This window comes from Anabrus simplex, chromosome 1 (genome assembly GCF_040414725.1).
Source record: "Anabrus simplex isolate iqAnaSimp1 chromosome 1, ASM4041472v1, whole genome shotgun sequence".
Classification (NCBI taxonomy): Eukaryota; Metazoa; Arthropoda; class Insecta; order Orthoptera; family Tettigoniidae; genus Anabrus; species Anabrus simplex.
In genome coordinates this window covers 1,046,688,545-1,046,711,339 of record NC_090265.1, presented here as the reverse complement: position 1 = coordinate 1,046,711,339, position 22,795 = coordinate 1,046,688,545, and the positions used below count along the sequence as shown (strand labels likewise).

At 39.0% G+C, this 22,795-nt stretch overlaps 1 protein-coding gene across 3 annotated transcripts in view; it reads right to left on the bottom strand.

Annotated features, from left to right (window-relative positions):
• Nucleotides 1-4,818: 4,818 nt before the first annotated feature.
• The window catches only part of LOC136875934 (BRCA1-associated RING domain protein 1), a 200,257-nt gene continuing 182,280 nt past the window's right edge, over nt 4,819-22,795 (bottom strand). For all 3 annotated transcript variants that reach the window (XM_068225354.1, XM_067149556.2, XM_067149562.2), the window contains exon 9: nt 4,819-5,249. In XM_068225354.1, the coding sequence (XP_068081455.1) occupies nt 4,911-5,249 (339 nt within the window). In that variant the 3' untranslated portion in view covers nt 4,819-4,910. The remainder of the gene's footprint in view (nt 5,250-22,795) is intronic.

Genomic DNA, 22,795 nt, shown 5'->3' with positions numbered 1-22,795 from the left:
AGATCCTCTTTTCAGCAGTCCCAGTTTTCTTCTTTCTAAAACCATGCCATGCAATAGATTCGAAGCAATGATGTCATTTTTACATTTCAGCAACAGCAGCAATAACACACTATAAAATTAGACCAATCCTGGATATGTTGCGTAACATTTTCAGAAGTATAAACACCTAGAATGCAACTTGCCATTGATGAAGGGATGTTTGTGTGGTATGGTAGGTTGTGTTTCATTGTACAACCCAGGTGAAATAACCAGGCACGGTATTATGATCTGCATGGTCTGCAAATCTCTTAGTGGATATATTTGCAAATTATTGGTTTATGATGGAGCAGGTCTGACCTTAGAGAACACAGTGATTGAGTTGTTAACTCTGATCTTGGAAAAGTGTACCATGGCTACATGTACAATTTTTATTACTGTAATAGTGTGAAACATTCGCAGAAGATATTTGACTTGGAAACTGTCACATGCGGTATAGTAAACTAGGGGATTACCTAAAGACTTGAAGGATGAACTGAAAGATTTAAAAGCATGGGGAAATTAATTTTAAAAGGGAAGGGCTGGTTGTTATTCAGTATTGGAAGGATAAGAGAGAAATGAATATTGTGTCAACTGGACATTCTACTACAATGGTTGAAGTAAAGAAGAGGTTCAACAATACCAAATTCAAACCTGAGGGTATTGTTGATTATAATAAATACATGCACGGTGTTGACAATGCTGACTAATACCAAATACTTTATTACACCAATACCGGACAGCTCTATCTCAACAGCATTGAGCGGAGTGCGAACAGCGACGGTGGTGACATCTAGCGTGCAGGTGTGACAAGCCCAGGAACTGCATACTTATCTATGCTACAGTTGAGAGGAATGCATCTACACACATTGGAAATATTTTTGTTAAAATAACTGAACAATCATAATAATTAAGAATTAAATTTTAAAATATGAAATGCCTCCTTCATAAACTCCAAACGAGCACTTTGTTAGCCGTGCGTTTCGCTATGTCTTAAAAATTAAAATCAGAATTTGAGTATCCGCCTAGCCTCTGGGAGGAATATTCACCTACTACTCTCTTCTCTTCTTTCTAGACTTTTCCCAGTTACCTTGGGAAGCACTTTGTGTAGACTTAGCCTAATTTTCTGGCCGGATGCCTTTCCTAACACCAACCCTATGTGGAAGGATATATGTATTTACTATTGTGTGTTTCTGTGGTTGTTTTTCGTGTGTTATGTTGTATATATTTGAAGAGGCGTATGAATACGAATACAAACCCGTAGGCCCTGATCTACACGAATTAACAGAAGAGATTTAAATCTCCGACTCAGCCGGAAATCGTACCAGGGCCCTCTGAACCGAAGGCCAGTGTGCTGACCATTCCGTGGTGGTGATTATTATTTTAAGAGGAAGCATAACTGGCCAAACATCCTCTCAGAAGGGCAATGGAAGAGGACCAAAACTCCGAAGAATGAAGGTATCATCAAAAGAAAGAGAAGGGCCACGAAGCGCTAACCATTCAACCAAAGCGCCAGAGGCGGCAGATACCTTAACAATATCCATGGTTTATGAAGATTTCGGGAAAGAGAAGGTGTAATTAAGGAACAGGAGGTTTGGTCCATTGTTTCTTCTCCTTCCCCTTTTCATTTTCCTTCTTCTTCTTCCTCTTCTTCGGTACCCGGCCAATCTTCCCGAACTCTACAGAAGAACTCACCACAAGCTGCTGTCTCACCTTTGCCGGACTTTGAATGTTCTGTTTCACCTCTGAAGACAGAAATACTAATCTGTATATATAATACATATTGGGGTTACGTGAGTGACCTACGATGTGCCTGACATTTAAGAAGTGTTCATAATTTCCCAAAGTCTCTTTCACATATTTATGTATGAAGAATTACCCTACATGCGTATTAAATTAGTTGACTGGTGCTCAAGCCTATGAAAATAATACACTGAAATAATTTTCTTACGCTGGGGTGAGTGGCTCATACGGTTGAGGCGCTGGCCTTCTGATCCAAATTTGGCAGGTTCGATCCTGGCTCAGTCTGCTGGTATTTGTAGGTGCTCAAATACGCGAGCCTCGTGCAGACAGATTAACTGCCACGTAAAAAGATTCTTGTGGGATGGAATTCCGGTACGTTGGCGTATCCCAAAAAGTAGTTAGTGGGGCGTAAAGAAAATTATTATTATTATTATTACTATCTTACAGTAAAAAGAGCCGACTGGATTCGAAACTCATGGCCTTCAATTTTCAATTTCAAGACTACCACGATAACCACTACGCTACAGGCCCACAAGTTTTCAACTGTGAAATTTATGGTAGCCTACTATTTAACAATGTGGACCCTCAAGTTTGAGTGTACTAGAGTTCCATATTTGTAAATGTTATTGGTTTTACGTCCCACCAATATTTCAGTAGAGTATCTGATTGATTTCCTAATGTAAGGTGCATAGAATGTAACGTCAATATAGATGCGAGGTCATTACTTTTTCTAATACTTGCGGTCCTGATCAGTTCCCATACCATTATCTTGTTCGTTAATTTGTTCAGCGCATAACGCTTTTCTTGGAATATAAGCTTAACTGCAATGTAAGATTATTTAGTGACAAATACTGATACATACATTATAAACAACACGCCAGAGCGCCAAGAATCATACAGATGGCAATATGTTACTGAAGAGTTTGTCACACCAAGCCATGTAGGTAGCAGCACTATCGACGTTCTCGCTGAAAACTGCAAGCTGTCCGGTATTATCATATTAAAGTATTTGCTAATACCTAGCCTTGTATCCATTTCTCTGCAAAGCAGTCAACTATCCTAAGGAACTATCTTCTCTTCTGTTACTTTTTCCAGATGGTTCAGCCAGGGGTATGTGATACACAATATCATATACTCAAAGTTTACTGGTACCCTTCCTGATTGTATGTTTAAAATTTCATTCATTTTTGTACTTAGGTTGTAGAGAAATGTGAATTCATATGCACTAATGTAGAACTCATCTGTCAAGTAGGTGGCTTTCTAAAAAAAGGCTGGGCACCAGCAGTTGCAAGCTGCTCAGGCAGCTGGTAGTGAAAGTTTAATATTCTAGTAACTCATCACTAATAAAACACTAGCACAAATAATTTAAAATGATTACACTATCTTTCTACTATGGCAATATACAGACAGAATACACAATGCTGTCTAAGAAGATATAACAGACCACATCAAAACACAGAAATAAGAGAGGATATTAGTTCCTATCTTACAATTTTCCTGCAAGTCAAATGGGGCAAATATTATTTCTGTGGCTTATGCCTGTGTTTGCACAGGTTTAAGTACTAACTGTAAAGCTCTGTTTACACTAAGCGCAATTTCCTCACAAAATAATTTCACGAGGGAATTGAGTCTAGTGTAGATGCTCCCCCACCCCTGAGTAATTGCAGAGCGAGGGCCCTCACTGCGAGCCGGAGCTCAGTTAGTTTTTGTCCGCGCATCAAACGGTTTCCCTCATCGAATTTCGCTCAATGTAAACGTGATCCCCATAGTTGCGCGAGGGATGAATCAAGAACAGTCCTTGCAGCTCATCGAGCTCTACAAAAATCGAGATTTTATGTGGAATCCGAAAAACAAAACTATTTCAATTGCAAAAAAAGAGAAGATGTGTGGAAAGAAATTAGTTCTACTATTTCTACACTGAAAGGTATGATGAAAGCGCTACTGGGATCATATCGAAGCGAAAGATCGAAAGAAAATAAGAGCAGAGTCACTGGATCAGGTAAGCAATTACTATTGGTTTATATTGCAAAATTGTGTCATTTCATTACTTTTTTGAGCCTACCAGTACCTATTTTGAAGCATTCTTGGGTCATTGTGAGGAACGTACACCGACTGACACGAAAAATGCAACATTTCAATTTCTTACAAAAATTGAAATTTATTTTAACTTTATGACACTTTTATGACACTAATCTACTATATGATGATGAAATATTGTAGTACGGTCCCATGTAGGTGTCTAACAATGAAAAAAAGAATGACTCAACAATGGAAAAAAAGACGATTATAAAATTAACTCATAAAGGTAATGCACAGCTGCAGCAGCTGGAGGGACAAAACAATTTTCCATGTTGGCTGCAAAACCAGAACTGAAGCTTTCAGGCTTGTTTAAGGCGGCTCACCCCACTCGCGCTATTTTTCACTCTGAATTGCGCTCTGTTTTTGGTAGTGCGAAATTTCACTCGAAGCGAATAAGTTTCGCCCGAGTGACTTTTGAGAGGGAGTTTCGCTAGTGTAAACGCAGTTTAACACCCCCATGTCCTTGTCAACCATCTCACACTTGCAATTGCTCTTATGTCGCACCGGTGCCAGTATTCAACGCATGCTGCATGACCTATCTGTTGCCCGGCTTGATGAAAGAACAATTAGGAAGTGTGGTATCTCTGATGAGGACATGTGTATGTGTGTTACAGTCTGTGCTTACACCCCATGCATAACAGAGGCATAATACTACTTGCCTCATTTGGCATGTGCGTAAATTGCGAGACAGGGTATTAGTTCATATATTATTTCAGTTTGTTTTGATGGGGTCTAATACACCCTCGTCTTCAAAGACCGCATTTTGTATTCACCTTGTATAAAATCACGGTTTATCTGATACAGATGCCTAAAGTTTAATTGCCATTGCTAATCAAACACTGTAGATGAAGCAAGTGTCATAAATACCATTAAATATTAATTTCTAAGAGAGTCAATTGAAACTTTTGTACATATCATGAATTTAAAAAACTATGGAAACTTGCATAAAATACAGAAATTAATAAAGTGTAATGATTCAAGTTAGTTGCTATACATTTATTTGTAAGAAAAAACTGTACATCAATGATCAACAATATTTCAGTATAAATGTATTTACAAATGTACAGAGGTCTCTATGGAGGAACCAAACTGAATGTCTCCATACACTGAAGTAACCATGAGACAGGCAAAGACTTCACATGAGCCATACTATATTTGAGCTGTGGTTCACCTCTCCCAGGCTGATAGATGATATAATGTGAGCAGCTGGCAAAGGGACCTGAACCACGAGCATGATAGGGGACGGTGCATTCCATAGGTGGAATAGCTTCTGGATTAGGCTCACGTGTCAAGAGAACACCGCCACCACTTCGGATTAATGCTGTTAAATCATTTTTAGTGAAAACTGATTCACCAAATGAGTACTTTCCACTTGCCAAGTAGAAGAAACAACCATTAAAAATGCTGGGTAGCTGAAAAAGAAAGTGTAATTAAAGTAATTAAAATCCTTACTAAACAAACAAGTTATACACACAGAAAACATAAATACTACGTTGTTTAAAATAAACATGATCCATCATGATAATGATCAAATTTAATTGCTATGGATTTATTCGTAACAAAAAATGTACATTAATGATAAATAACAATGACCATGGAGGGAGAGTACTTCCCTACTCTACTCCAAGTTGTTGCCCCTTCTATGGTACAATGCTCGCTCACTCTTTGTGGGGATGTGGCTAGTGTAACCCACGTGCAGACTGCAGATGTTTATTTACGTATATTATGTTGCAGAAATCTTTGTGTGATGAGTTCGACATCAAAATCCTCAAGTGTGTCTGGAAGAGCTCTTGGGGGTCAAATGTGGGAAATCTTGTACGTTTACCAATATTTCAAGACAGTGAAAGAGGCACAATAGCCAATGCACTACAAATGACAAGTGAAGGTACCAGTGTTTCGGCGAGTTCTGTAAGTATAATAGTGAAAGAAGGCAAGAGAATTCTTGCGAGGAACAAACTTAGGGCCGATACCTTCATTTTTTAAAATGTCAAAAACCCTCCAATTTTTCCTCTCTGTTTAGTGTTAATAGAAGATGGTTACCTAGTACTCCTTTCTCTTGAAACATTCACCACCACTTCTTATGAAAAAGGAAACCCCACAATAGGTAAACATCTTAGTTTCATTAAAGGTGATGGTCTGATTGATCGCAGAAGGCGAAGGATAAAAAACTGGGTTTCAGGTGGAGGAATGTCAGTCTAAGAGGAATTTGCTTAACAAGGACAAGGTACCTACAACAAATCAGACAGTGCAGGCATGAAGGTTACAACAGTGTTTAAGTTGATGGTACGTACACTCAGCAGTCGCACATTGTACTAAAGTGTTGGTGATCGGAAGAAGAAATAGGGGCTACAGCAAATATTGGGGCTGGGCAAAGACTAATATAATTGTTTGTGGAGGTGGTGAAGAAGGTTTTGTGGATGGGGTCTTGCTAGTTTTAAATCAGGACAAAAATCAGGTGACTATCACGTCAATGAACGTTTTAAAAATGGTTCGAAACACAGGTACTACTGTATTTACACGTGTAAAGGCCGCACCCGAGTTTTGAAACGAAATTTGTGGGGAATTTTTGTTTTCTGAATTCCCTTGTAGACTCGAAGTATGTAGCTTCATTCTGCGAAATGTGGCAATGTTGTACATTCCTTAGAGTTCAATGTTCACCTGACAGTATCAGGTACAGCCTTAGTTGAGGGTGAGGAAAGTACAGTATCAAGTAGCATTCATTGTTTGCAAGGTACACTTCAAAATTTACATCACAGGTGGTGTGTTATGCGAAAGGAAATGGTAACACAGAAGTGGAAAGGAAGTTTGATGTTGAAGAAAAGAACGTGCGGCATTGGATTTTAATTAAAGATGCATTTAAAAGTCATGGAATTGGCATGCATTCTGCAGGGAACAGAGCGCAATATCCAGAAGCGGAAAATGATCTTCTAGAGAACATACGTAAAACATGAGCAGACAGATTTTCTATATCAGTTGAAATGCTACAGTTTGAAGAAAAAATTGCTGAAAGAATGAAAATTCCTGAAAGTCAATTTAAAGCAGGTTACGGTTGGGCAAGGCATTTTATGGCACGACATGAGTTGATTATTCGCAGAGCGTCTATAGTTCAGCGGCTACCCAAAACGTACCAGGAGAAACTGCTCGCATTTCAGCAACATGTCTTGAATTTAAAGAAAACACAAGATTACACAGTGGGAGCAATAGAAAATGCTAACAAAACTCCTGTATTTTATGAAATGTCTGGGGAACTACAGTCAACAAAGCAGGCTAAAAAACAGCATTGTACCATAATGTTGTGCATCAATGCTAATGGGGACAAACTCCTGCCTTTTGAAATTTTTAAGCAAAAAGCAATGCCAAAGGCAAAGCTGCCCCCAGGGATGCAAGCTAGAGTGCAGGAATAGGGGTGGATGAACGATGATTTGTACAGGGACTGATTAAAACCAGTGTGGTTTCATTGTCCTCGTGCTCTATTATGTCGGCCATTCAGGTTGGTGACTGACAGCTTCCGTGGCCACTTGACAGAGAAAGTGAAAAAGTTTATGAGAAAATAGCGATGGGACATGGTTGCGATTCCTGGTGGAACGACAGGCATGCTGCAAGCCCTGGATGTCTGCAACAGCCAGCCTTTTGAGGAGGCAGGTTTGCGGCATTTCTACCACGAAGGGAGGTGCAGTTTTAAAGAAACGACACCCAGAGGATGATTCAAGAAGCCTTAAATTTCTCAAATGTGTGAACGGGTCCTGGATGCGTGAAAATTAATCCCAGCAGAGATGGTAGACAAGAGCTTCAAAATCACATCAATTTCCAAAGCAATGGACGGGACCGAAGACGGCTTGGTGTGGGCCGCATCATCTGACAGCGTCAGGGACGGTGACAGTGATAAAGGGCCAAGTGATGATGAATAGGTATTTCAAACTATTTCAATCATGTTTGGATGCAATTGGGTGTCAGGTATGAAGATACTAATGTTTTATATTAGTAAAGTGTTCTAAACTAAAGGGTGCTTATTGTATTTAATTTACAAACTCTGAGTACAAGCTGCACCCCATGTTTACCTATCTATTTTAGTAATAAAAGTGCGACCTATACATGCATAAATACAGTACTCCCAGCTTTGCAGTGTACGAGCGTTACTGTCATGGACACCACCACCACTAACGCACCATACCAATGAACTCATTTAATTAGTCCAAAGCACTCGTCACGAAAAAGTCTTCTCAGTTGATATTATTCACTGAAATGGCCACATTCCTTTGTGCCTATCATCTTACCATCCGCATCTCAATCCAATTGAGCTAGTTTGGGACGATATTAAAGGCCAAGCCACACAGCTGTCAATTGGTGGTCTTTTAAAAGAAAAAAGAGGAGCATTTTGAAAACTTCTCCAGGAATACACAGGCGATAAATGGAGATGATGTAGCATGTGCAAGGTAGGAAGAAGGAATACTCAAATCATGACTGTTATTGACTCTGAGATTGACAGAATTATCATCAGAGTAAATGGGAGTGATGAAATAGTTACATCCAGAGATTACACAGACAGCAACAACCCTCGACAATGGTAGCAAGTCGGGGAGGCAGCTTGAGGGCCCATGGAGGGGGAAGGAGGCTTACAGCCAGTGCTGATGAGCGTTTGCCGTAACTTTTTTTTTTTCCTCTTCAATCTGGTAGATCTATAGCATGTCTGCCACAGTGCTCTGGGTGGTGCCAAGGCGAAATAGCAACACCATAGTTAAAGTACCCTCCATATAGCTTCATCCGCTTAAAGTGGGTTACTTTTAATAGATCAGATCGAATAAATTAATTGCATAAATTGTGCTGTGTGTGTGTGTTATACAAATGCACAAACCGTACAAAAAAACCCACAAAAGGTGAACCATATTTTAAATAAAGCTTTTAGTAAAGTACACTAAATAAAATTTGATAAGAAAATAAAATTGCCAGTGACTGGAGGCAAGGAATGATCATTTAGAGAAGAATAGAATGGTTATAGGTGTATTCTTGGATATCGAGAAGGTATATGATCACATTCCATGTTAACACTCATGGGAAGGTCAGATGTCAAGAAATGCCAGATGAGATTATAGCTTTAAGTAAAAAGACTATAACTTAAGGCAAAGAGCTGTGTGCATATTCAAGGCGGTAAGTCAACTTGTTTTGAAACCAAGAGCAGAGTCCAGTAAGGATGTTTTGTATCGCCATTTTTGTTCATTACCATAATGGATGAGGTTATAAAAGCAGTGAATGAAGGATCAGACAACAAATGCACTTGGGGTACGATGCACATTCGTATCCCTGAAATATCACTATAAAATTTGTCACAAGTGGAACATAATAATTGCTTTTGCACATATCAAGTGAAAAATCTGCAGCAAATTAAGAAATACCGTCGTTATTTGAGAAATATGAAAACATACTTAGGGCTTGTAGACAGGACTGGTTTATGTCGTACTCCGCTGCTGGTGCCGTCTTTTGTTACTTTCTTCAGGTCCAGGAATGGGACCATGGAATGGGAGTGCTATGTCTGTGGATTCTCATTATCTTTGTCCATTCGCTGCTGGTGCTGTCTTTTGTTACTTTCTTCAGGTCCAGGGCTAGCACCGTGGAATAGGAGTGCTATGTCTGTGGATATACCAATAATTCACTAGTCCACAGAATTATTCTTATGTACATTGGCCATACCATTTTGTTGCCTATTAAATATTGCATATCACGATACAATTCAGGAAATGATGTCATTGACAACTGAAGCAATGAAACGAAAGCAAAGAACTTCAGTGAACACAGACATCACACACACAATTGTTGAAAGTGTAAGACAAAAGACATACGTGTCACTGTGAGCGCAACACCAAATGTACTTGTAAAGTGGTAAAGTACGTATACATAATATTCTCCAAAAATCAAATATTTCTTAATTTGCCGCAGATTTTTCACTTGATATGTGTAAAAGCAATTATTATGTTCCATTTGTGACAAATTTTATAGTGATATTTCAGGGATACGAATGCGCACTATACCCTGTACTTGTATTTGCTGATATTGTTATGCTATGAGGTGAGACAGAAGCAGAAGTTCAAACTAAACTAAACTAAACTAAACTAAACTAAACTAAATCTTTTGCAAGAAGAATATGAAAGAATGGGAATGATCATCAGTCAAATGCAAACCGTTAATTTAGTGATGAGTCAAAATCCTGAACAGCCTCCGTGGCTCATATGGCAGTGCGTCGGCCTCTCACTGCTGGATACCGTGGTTCAAATTCCGGTCACTCCATGTGAGATTTGTGCTGGACAAAGCAGAGGCAGGACAGGTTTCTCTCCGGGTACTCCGGTTTTCCCTGTCATCTTTCATTCCAGCAACACTCTCCATTTTCATTTCATAGCATCTATCAGTCATTAATAAATCACTTTGGGAATGGCGACCCCATCGTACTAATAGCCTATATCTGGTTCATTCATTACATCCCTGACCCGGTCAATGACTGGAAAACAGGTTGTAGGTTTTCATTTTTTTTCATTTTAAAAAACCTGAAGCAGGCCAACTGCAAGTGCAAAATGAAATGGTAGATATTATTAATAACTTCAAATACTTAGGGAGCTTCATCTCCTCTGACAATACCATAAACCAAGAAATAAGCAATAGAATACAAGCTGCATCAAAATTCTTCCACACCATTCATCAACTACTTTGGGTACAAGCTCACACTGTACAAAACATTTCTTGTACAAATTCTTAACATATGGATGGGAAGCAGCAACGACTAGACCTGAAAAAAAAAAAGTCACCTACAAGCCACTGAAATGATGTTCCTTCGTTCCTTTTTTCGAAAGACAATTTCCTTACAGCCAATAACTTACAAAATTCTTTCGAAAGAAGTAATTTCAGGAAACAAATTACAAGAACAAATAATGATGGAAACTCTACACGACCAAAACCAAACCCCATGGCGCAACAACCACGAAGGTCCATGGTCTACAAAGCGACCGCTGCTCAGTCTGAAGGCCTGCAGAACTCTACATGACACAGCCATTAAAACAGGTCTTCAAAATTTCATATGAAAAAACTACATATATCAAACATAGACAAAACAGAGAAAAGTACCTAACACAACATGGACATATTCAAAGAGTTGATAAATTTAAATATCTGGGAGAATGGATCCAGTCAAATGGACTCAGTAACACAGCCTGCAAAGAGAGATTGAAGGAGATGGACATGGCTTACAAACCCACTCAATGTTACAACAAACGATCAATATTGTTCCAGGCAAGGCACTACACAACTGCAATTAAACCAGAGGTATTATAAGGATCAGAATGTTTAACAAAGACCAAAAGAAATGAGCAAGGGCTGGAAAAGAATGAAAGGAAAATTTTAGAATACCCACCCCCCAAAAAAGATATTTGGATGATGACAAAAAATTAAGACACAAAGACAATTACAGACACAAAAGATGAAGATTACAATTCCAGGGTCTCCTTCCAGAATGAACAACAGGCTAACTTCTGGCTAATCTAATCTTGATTACATCTTTACATCTCCAAATTAAAAACCCCACCAAATGGTTGAGTAGATATTATGGGATTTACAAAGACTGAAAATCACAGATGGCATAACTAATTAACAGGGGTAGTCTTCCAGTGACAAATCACTTCTGCAGATTTTTTGCTTTTGCAAATTCAATGTCATCCTCACAGAGTGTTGTCAGATGAACAGAAGCAGGCTAACGTATGAAGAAGTTCTGGCAAAAAAAAAACGTGTACCATAGTCTTAAGTTCCAAGTAGTCTATAATTGGCCAAATTCATTAATTAAAAAATAATCAATCCACAATATATTATTTAAAAATTTATTTATTCCTATCAGAAGCATACATTTTACATAACATGGTACTTAATGACATACATATCAAATTCCGTAGTGTCTGCCCAGAATTTTGCCAAATCATGGGCATTAGGTGTTTCAGCCATCAAGTCCTCCATTCTGCAACTTAAAGGAGGCTTACCATATTTACTCGTGTATTAGACCGCCCTTGGCTTTTCGAGACAAAGAAAATGAAAAAATAAATCTCGCATACAAGACCCCCCAATGTAATTCGTCAGAGAAGAACAACGATTCCGCTTCAAAGCGGTTTCGTCCGTATGACCCATGCAATGAAGACAAGTGTTGAAATAATGCGGTACATCTGTGTTTTGTGGAGGTGAATAGTTTTGTGTCCAACCCTCGCATTGCAAGCACACGTCAGTCAAGTATATACGTCTGTGTTTTGTAGTTAAGAATGTCCGTCAGCATAATTATCTGCCGTTCTCGGGAGCCTGAGTTCGATTTGCGGTAAAAACGGTACATGCAACTCCCTTGCACTGGGGGCTGCACCACCTCGGAATGAGGAAACGAGTTTACTTTAGTTAAAAAATATGCACAGTTGTTGCTACTAGATCTATTAATATAGGCAGGTGAGATCATTAACAAAGTGATCGTTTAATATCTCGTAACTCAGGCCAATGTAGGGTCTTTTGGGAGAGAAGTAGGTTTAAACGTGATAAAAACAGTCCAATCACAATTGTTTTACTCGCCAACGTACCTAACAAATACAGTAAAACCTCGTTAATTCGAAGCCGTTGGGGCTAAAAAATCGAACTTCGAATTACGTGATTTTGAATTACCCGCCAATTCGCAATTCAGAAGTACCAAACCTCGCCGCGTTACAAAATGTTCTAAGGCCCGTAACTGCATGCAGTTAACCTTGATTCACAGTATATACCTTCCCAATGCTATGATAAAAGAACTATTTCCAAAATGTATCCAAGAAGGTGCATTTACAGTATTCAAATAATGCACTTGGATATCTCACTGGCAAACATAACCTCACCCAACGACAGAAAGAAAGAATTAGCACGATTCAAAGACAGCAGAAATCTATGCTGGCTCCCATGTGCAAGTGCTTTACTTATTGCATTACTATACTGTATGCATTTTAGATGCCTTGTATTTATACAGAAAGTACCCAATGCCCTTAAAATCGAACTTTCCTACGACTCTATCCTTGTACGATTTCCCGCCATGGCACTTCTCTCGTTCTTCAGAAATGTAAACACTTGCCGCGTCACTAAGACCCATTAATACATGCAATCACCTCGATTCACAGTTTAAACTTTTCAAATGCCATGGAAAAAATTATTTCCGAAATGTGTCCAACAAGGAGCATTTACAATGTTCAAATAATGCAGTTGGATAAATCTCTGAAAACATAACCTCGCGCAACGAAAGAAAAAAAATCACACAATTCAAAGACGAGGATAAATGATGCTGGTTCCCCTGTGCAAATGCATTATTTTTTGGATTTCTGTACTGTTTGCATTTTTAGATGCTTTGTACTGGCATGGAAAGTGCCCGACACCTTAAAACATTGTGGATTATCAAACTTTCCTATGACGAGAGGATAAAGTTTCTCGCTTCCATGTGCATTAGAGATGGGGAGATTCTGAACGAGTGATTCAAAATGAACGAATCATTGCACTGAACGATTGAATCATGATTCAGTGAACGAAATGAATCGACTCGTTTGTGAATCGAAATCTGAATCGAGAGATGGCAGCCGCAACTCGTTCCTTGGTTCCTCGTTCGTTCTGATTCATATCGCCAAATCGGGTATCCTCCATTTTTGAATCAATGACTACTTGTGAAGAACGACTCTGTTATTTTTTATTTAACCTGAACTAAAAGTCCGGTCCACAAGTCAAATACTCCTAACCTAACCTTACAGGAAAAAATATTTTTTTTAATAAGAAATTATCACGTAGTTTCAAGTCACACACTTCTCGGAACTTTAATATACACTCAACTTCCAGCTCGTTGCGAAATGTTAGGTTAAGTTTATCTCAAGGTTCCCGTTCACGTTCTTGTTCTCTGAACTAACGTGTGAAACAAGGCGACAAAATGTTCATATCTACTATAAATTTCAAATTCGATTCTCCTATAGTTTCGAATGGTAGCTACTTAAGTTTGGAAAGGATTAGTCAGACAGTTGTGTAGCATTTTTCGACTGTAACCTCTAAAAAAGGATAGTACTCTTGTTAATATGCTATCAATTATTATTATTATTATAACTTGAACATTTCACTTCTTGTAACCTGCAAACATGTAAAGCAGTAGCAGTAATAAAGAACATAACGGAATGGTTCATCTGAGTCCATGGTTTCGCTTTCGGCTCTCCGTCACGTGGGATTGGAATGAACGAATTAAATGAACGAATCAAATGAACGAATCAAATGAACGAATCATTTTAGTGAATCGGTTCAAATGAATCGGTTCTTCTAAAAGAATCAGATTCCCCATCTCTAATGTGCATTGCAACGCACTACAATGACCCCCATCCCCCTACCCTTGTACGATTCCCCGGCTGCCACTTTCTCCTTTAAAACCATAAGACCGTTTGGGCTCGCATTAAAAGAAAGCAATGCAGTTTCATCGGCAATGACAAAGTTGTTCGATGCCTACGAATTTATTATATGAGCAAATGTGGGCATCGCCAGTGTTCGCAGATTCTGTTTTTGCGCACACTGCCTGTTGCGCGATATTACGGCGTTCCTTAAAAGGTTGAATACAAAATAATTCTGATTTCATTCAACTTAGCAATCATGAAGCGCAATGCAGACGCACCGAAGTGAGTGTGTGTAAAGTTACCCCTTCACGTTCTGGAACACGCGTTATATTATGACGCGGATAAACTTAGAGTTGAAATTACTCTGTAACATACTACTGTTTCGAATTAAAAGTCTGAATTTCGGTAATGGGGCCGACATTGTACTTCGAATTACGAATTATCCGTATTTCGAATTAAACAATTTAAATAACATGCAAAACTGTATCTCATGTTTCCGGGAACGAGAGCTTCTTCGAATTAGGCGGGATTTTGAATTAACCGATTTCGAATTATCGAGGTTCTACGGTAATAATAATAATAATAATAATAATAATAATAATAATATTGATTTTTTATGTCCCCACTTACTTTCAATGATTTTCAGAGACGCCAAACAAAACATACTGTACGAAATTAAACATTATGATAATAAACATTACCGTCACACCTGTAGATAGCCATAAATGTGGCAAACTTCCCTGTTATTTATTTTTATTCTTTCCGTCTTGGAACGTTTGGCACTAACCGGGCGATACCATACCTAATCTAAACAACGTGGTCTCTCTTATCTCACTTACAGCTGTTTAGGTAAATCCTGATATGATAAATGTAGAGAACAAGCATAAAATATACTTATAAATAAGGGTCTGGCTTTCAACAGCCGCAGTTTTCAAAAGAATGCTTCCATTCACTATGTATTACACTCAGAAATACAACTCGTAACGCTAGTTACAGCTGGTAGTTTGGCACGCTTTCAACAACATGGCTTTATTCAGGAGTGGCCTCTGCTACACATACACCAGCTTGCAATATCAGAGACCATCTCCAGAAAACACACAGTTGGGAACAAACCTAATTTAAAAGGTTAAAAAAGACGGGACCTCAAATGCTTTCGGTCTTGATTGCAGTGAATGGCTGACGAGAGGGCAGTGAAGACGACTTCACTTGGAATGACGACAAGCCGGCAGTAGGAAAGTTAGCAACGCAAAACAATTAAAATGAAAGCAATGATCAGGTTTACTGTGTGGTAGACCTACTGCTCAACTAACAGAGACAAATGACTGGCCATAGAGTTATTTTGTATCAATTTTGCATAATATGATAATACGATACCCTTATCCCTTTTCTCCAAGGGGTCGAGTATGACGTGAGACGAATCTTCGTAGCGAGTATTTACGACCATATGCCCTTCCTGATGTCGACCTCAGAGGAATTGATGAGATGAAACGAATTACATGATATGAGTAACTAAAACATTATACAGTATTTACTTTATGTGTACGCATAAAAGTCGTGTTCACCATTTATTGACATTTTTACATTTAGAAATACTGCCTTCCAACGAAAATAGCCATTATAACTGAAGTACACAGCTCAAAAAAATGAGGGGAACGTGTTTTTGACCGAGCTCGATAGCTGCAGTTGCTTAAGTGCGGCCAGTATCCAGTATTCGGGAGATAGTAGGTTCGAACCCCACTGTCGGCAGCCCTGAAAATGGTTTTCCGTGGTTTCCCATTTTCGCACCAGGCAAATGCTGGGGCTGTACCTTAATTAGGGCCACGTCCACTTCCTTCCCACTCCTAGCCCTTTCCTGTCCCATCGTCGCTGTAAGACCTATCTGTGTCGGTGCGACGTAAAACAACTAGAAAAAAAAACACACACACACACACAATAACAACATGTTTTTGAAAGTATGCCAATACCTCACACCAAGGTATATTAACCAAAAAATAATAATTTAAAAAATCATAAATTCACAATATATTATTTAAAAATTTATATTTGTGCGAACTGTTTTTTTTATCATATTTTAAACCTACTTCTCTCCCAAAAGACCCTACATTGACCCGAGTTACGAGATATTAAACGATCACTTTGTTAATGATCTCGCCTGCCTATACTAATAGGCCTAGCAACAACTGTGCATATTTTTTACCATATTCTTTACCGTTGAAGTATACAGTCCTCCAGGGTGGATTTTTATCACAGTTGGAGAGCCTCAGTATGGTGTATGTCCTCCACGAGCATTTATCACAGCTTGTCACCTACGTGGCATGCTTCATATAAGTCGACAGAGGTCACGTTGCAGTATCAGGTCCCATTATTTAACGAGAGCCTGTTCGAGGTCTTGGAGAGTTTGTGGTGGAACAGGATACCCATGAACACTTCTGTCAAGCCTATCCCACACATGCTCAATGGGATTAAGTTTGGGACTCACTGCTGGCCATTCCATCTCTTGAATGTCCAGTTCCCGCAAGACAGCTCTGCTGATGTGCGCTTCATGAGCCCTGGCATTGTCGTGCATGAGTACGAATTCAGGGCCAACACCGTATGCAGCAACCAACACATGCCACAGCAGTATCTGCTCAAGGTATCCTGCAGCGGTAAGATTACCACAGACGACAAGATCTGTACGGCCATCAATACTGATGCCATCCCAAACCATCACAGAACCATGTCCGAATCGGTCGCCTTCTTGGACAACATTAGGTATGTACTGCTCACCACGGTGTCTCCATATACGTTGACGTCCATCACGTTGTGTCAGGGGAAATATGAACAACACAGGTCTCCACCGGCGAAGTGGCCAGTTAACGTGGGTACAGGCAAACAGAGGGCAAGCGGCATGATGTTGCTGCATTAAATGGGGCACTCGAACAGGACGTCTGGGTCATAAGGACACTTCTCTTAACCTGTTCCTTACTGTCTGGTCAGACACAACTCCAGTGACCCTCCTGAGGGCTTGTTGCAGTTCTCTGGCAGTTGCTGAACGCCGCCGCAACGCACAGATGGTCAGATATCAGTCATCCTGTGGGGTTGTCGTGCATCCATGACCTTGTCCAACCCTCCTTGTGAACTGGCCTGTCCCACTGCAGTGATTCCACAAGCGTTGAATAGCTGAGTGACACTGAGATCCACAGCAACACGACGAAAAGTCCATCCTTCCTGGATCAAAGTGACGGCCCTTGCGACTTGAATCTCGTTAAGATGTCTCATGGGATGTGCTGGTTTACGTACAACATGCTCAGATGACCGCAGTAGTCTGTGTACCTCACGACACACAGAGACACCACTATTCACTTTGTTTTGAGGGGTCACCTGACAGTTTAATGCATGGCTATGCCTACAGATGGAGTATAACTTTGATTTGACACACTCTGAGTAGCTAAGGTCTCAAGGTATGCTGTACGACCATTGGAACCCCATCTACCAAATTAACGTTCACATACCAGACGTTACAAAACATGTTCCCCTAATTTTTTTGAACTGTGTACATTCATAGGTTTGTTAAAGAACAGTGTAAAATGTTTACATGTACAATTTATAGCTCTTTATAGCCTAGAAGTCATGTGTTCACTGTACAAAATTTGAGGTTATTACATATTGGAGGCCCCTATACTTTTTTGGCTGTAAAAGTGGGGGGGGGGGGTCTAATACGCAAGTAAATACGGTACTACAGTTCATGAAATGGGCTGTGGTTTGGACTTCACCACATTCACATAGCCTGGATGTGCCAGGAAAGTCCCAATTTACCATATTGATTCTTGATCTAACAATCCCAGTGGGAAGCCTGTTCAACGATTTCCAAGTAGACCAACGTTCATGACCTGGAGGGAGATGTTCAATTAGTAGCATCCAACCAGCAAGTTGAGGATTTCTATTCATGACGTATATTTTGGCCGTGTAATTAATTAAAAAACACACTCTACACTTTTCAAAAGGAACCTTGCCTTTCTTCATCAGGAGACAACAGAGAAATGAAATGACGCATTATAAGTTGCAAGGAGAAAGTAACAAGGAACTTAAAATGGTGCCCTAAGATGTAAAAGGGACGCCGTTTTAGGTCCATGATAGAGACAATGTGGGGCTGCAGTCCCTTTAGCCCCCCCCCCCCACCAATCCGGCCCTAGTTATCTCTATCATACATACATACATACATATCCCACGTCGTTCCATCTTAAGTGATGGGTCGGCAAATGAGGCTTCTCTACCAGTTGCGGTCTCTGAACTTCTCTCCTTCATTATAAGTTAAGAACTTCATTTTCCCGTATTGAACTGAGATTAACTAAGGTTAAGTTATGAGTAGGTTCCCACCTTCCAATACTTATCAATTTCTATATAATAGGCTTATTAATTACATAATATAAACCATATAATCTCTAGTACATGTTTCGTTCCGATTATGGAACATCTTCAGCTAAAATTTGATAAAATGGCAAGACAATTAAAATACATTGATGTTATGATGATACAAAAGCTAAAAGATATGATAAAATGGCTCGAAGATTAAAACATATGATAATGATGATGAGATAAAGTTCATTCATGTTGGTTAAAAATTCAACAAGTCAGTGTTCAAATGACGAATTAAAAACGGCGATAAGGTTCTTCTTCATGTTGGAGACGTGTACATTTTGTTGATCTTGAAGATAAATTGAAGAAATACAAGATTTTCTTATATGTATTTATCGGGGGAACTCTTGATAAAATAACCGTAGTTGAAGTTGTGTTTTGGTAGGATTATTGAAATGAGTCTGAAACGAGAAAAGAATGAGTAAAATAGAAAATATTTTAAGGAGAAAACCTTGTTAAAAATGTATGTTCGCGAGAATGAAGGATAATGGAGTTGATTACCTTATAGTCAGTCTTGTCGTATTTAACGTCCTCCCTTATGCCGTATTGTTAACTGACTGAGTCCTGTGTACGTGTGTAAGGTACTTGCGGTGGGCGGGGAGTATTGGAAGGAGAGGTAAGTGACGCGAGGAGAGCTGGTGAAATGTTGTGTAGGGTGGAGCTAACTGAGGAGTGGCGTTGTGATAGGCTAGGGGAAACGGAAGGAAAGGTAGGGGGACAATTATGTAGGGTGGAGCTAATCGGAAGGAGGTGTGTTGGTTGTTTGTTGGGATTCTTTTTGATGGTTTTTCTAGATGAATCTAAATTGGTAGCCTCTTCTAATAATATATTTATATTTTCCGTAATTTCGTTAACATTCTGGTTGGGATTTCGCTTCTGATCAATTTCAATATAGATATTTTCAAGGATATTCATTAATTTACCTTTGTTTAGCGTTCGTAGAATGGTTAAGTCCCTTTCTATCGATGTAAAATTGTGTTGAACTGAGATTCACAATTAGAATTAAAGAAGGTTCAACCTATTCAATACAAAATGTGTTGTACAAGGTGTTCACAATAAATAATATGTTCACATACCAGATGTTACAAAACATGTTCCCCTAATTTTTTTGAACTGTGTACATTCATAGGTTGTGAACACCTTGTACAACACATTTTGTATTGAATAGGTTGAACCTTCTTTAATTCTAATTGTGCTTCTCTCCTTCTTCGATGCCTTCCAAAGTATGTCCTCGCTGTTAAATGTCAATCTTCACCATGTCCTTGTACCCGAATCTTGGTCGCCCTCTTGGTCTTTTGTCTTCAAGTTTTAGATCATACATTTTATTCGATAATCTGTTATCTCCCATGCGTTGCATATGTCCATAGCATCTCAGTCGTTGCGCCGTTATTCTGTCCTGCAGTCTTACAACTTGAGCCTGCTTGCGGATTTCATTACGGACTCTGTCCCTCCGTGTTTTACCAATCATGCTATGGACAAATCTCATTTCTACTGCCTGAATTCTACTAATATCATTATTTCTCATGGTCCATGTTTTGCAATCATAGGTCAGGATTAGTACGTAATAGGTTTCATATATGAATCTCTTACATTTTGTTGGTATTTTCTTGTTCCATATTATGTCTAACTATTTTGTAAAAGTTGGTACCTGCCTGAATTCTGTGGGAAATTTCCTTGTCTATAGAACCAGTATCAGAGATAACACTTCCAAGATATTTGAATTGATGGTTCATCTGTAGCTGTTTCCCCTCCATTTCAATGTGTCCCATTGGTTGTCCGTATCTCTTCATGACCATAACCTTACTTTTCTCTTGGCTGAAGATGAGTCCATATTCTTTAGCAGAATCTGTCCAGGAGTTTATTTGTCCTTGAAGGTCTTCTTTAGAGTCTCCCCACAAGCATATTTCGTCCGCGAACAAGATAACTTTCATTTTCTTACCTCCAATGGTTTGGTGAAGTTTTCTCTGAATCTCGTTCATCGCAGTGATGAAAAGAAGAGACAAAACACCACCCTGTCTTAACCCGGATTTTATATCAAAGGTTTCAGTCATTCTTGCAGGTGTTTTGACTTTACTTCGGGTATCTTCATACAAATTCTTGATCCTGTGTATCATGTCATCCTGTATTCCAATTTTCTTCAGTGTTTTCCACACCTTCTTTCTGTTCACAGCATCAAATGCTTTCTTGATATCCAGAAAGGCTAACCACAAATCTCGGTTGTATTCGTAGTATTTTTTCCATTAACTGTCGGACTGTAAAGATTAACCCTCTTAGTGCCAGGCCCGGGTGCTCAGAGTATGCCAAGAGTGCCAGACAGATTTAGAGAATTTTGCAGGTTCTCACTCTCTGGACTAAATAGTTCACAAATGTTATAACTATGATTTGAAATTGTTATTGAATGTTAACAGGAATACACTATTACTGCTGAACTAAATCAAAACACTGAAATGCCCTTGGGTATTTTGAAAAAAATATTTTCCAAACAATTTTCAAACACCAGAATTTAAAAATCAGAAACAAAACAAAAAACAACAGAAAATTTAACTCAACGATATATATTGATGACTTTTTTGCAATGTCCTATTTCAGATGAATAAACATGTAAAGTTTCACATTTTTATCTTGAGTATTTTAAGAGTTATGTACAGTGGTATCGTAATATGCAATTGGCATGGCCAACAATAGGATCGAACCTGGCACATGGGTTGTAGTCAGGGTGACCAGATGGTAATAGATTATCATTGTTCACAAGATGAAAGAATCCCAAGATCAATTGGAATCTGTTTCTTGAGAACATATTTCCAAAAAATGGAATATAACGGTTTTTTTTTAATCCAATAAGAAAATATGCTCGGCCATCTAGCTATACCCATTTCCAACAAAACAGCAACGAAACCCTTCATTTCAATCAATGTAACCGGGCACCACTGCTGTGCTCTGGCATGTGGTGACAAAACATAATTTGTCATATCTGTTTGTCTCTGTAGTTATGAGGTTCCATAACTGAGCCGTGAAAAATAAAATAAAAATACGCTATAGGTTTGCGCCTCGGGCCAGGAGTATCATAATAATCACGTGAGGGTTGGTATTTTGCATCTTGATCTAATAGAATTTCACGGAAAACATGAAGTTTTTGCTGTTGGGTATTGTTACAGCCTTAATCGTCAGTACTGTCACTCAGACGGTCATTACCACTTTCAATGTTTACACTCTGACAATGAGCACGTGGTTGAGTGTTTACAGAAAACACTCTGTTATCACTCCAAATAACACTTTCACGTTCCCCTTCCTCACTTGTTGGAGGAGTGAATTCCTTATCTGAGTCTTCATCATCCCCTTCTGTACTAAAAAATATTAAGATATACAGCCAGTTCGTCATCGTTAACAAAATAACTTCTCCCGCTAGTCGCCATTTTACTCACGCGGCATGGAGATCATACGTCGTAGATGAACACGGACTTTAGAAATTCAATGCATGATAAAGAATGAATTTACGCACTATCTAGCGATGTAGTTAAAATCTAATGACAATTCTCTATGGACTGGACACATAAAAGGTTGCAATCTGACAGCCCAAGTTGTACAAACTCGTATAGAATTGCGCGCTATCCAAACAATGATATATCGTGGTTGGCACTTTACGCGTATATACGAAACAACGATATATCGTTGTCTGGCTCTCTATGGGTTAAATCAGGTGTTGATGTCCCCTTCCTGAATCCATATTGTTCTTTGAAGAGGTTCTCTTCAATAAGGGGTCTGATTTTATGCTCTATAATTCTTTCATAAAGTTTACCAACTTGAGACGTTAAAGTGATGCCTCTATAGTTAAAACATTCCTTTCTATCTCCTTTCTTGAAATTTGGAATTATGATGCCTGTTTTCCAATCGACTGGTATGTCCCCTTCTTTCCAGATCTTACGAAAGGGTCTGTAGATCCAACGTTTTCCAGAAATGCCCGTAGCCTTGATCATTTCTCCATTAATTTCGTCAGCACTAGCTGATTTTCCAGTTTTGATGTTTTTCCAGGCATATTCTACATCACTCCATGTTAAGTCTAACCCGCTGTCAGAGGCAGACTTGCATGAGATAGTACCGGTACTGTCATTTTGTGTAGGCTGCACGCAATTCACATTTAGCAATTCATCAAAGTAAGTCCTCCAAGTCTCTTTGATCTT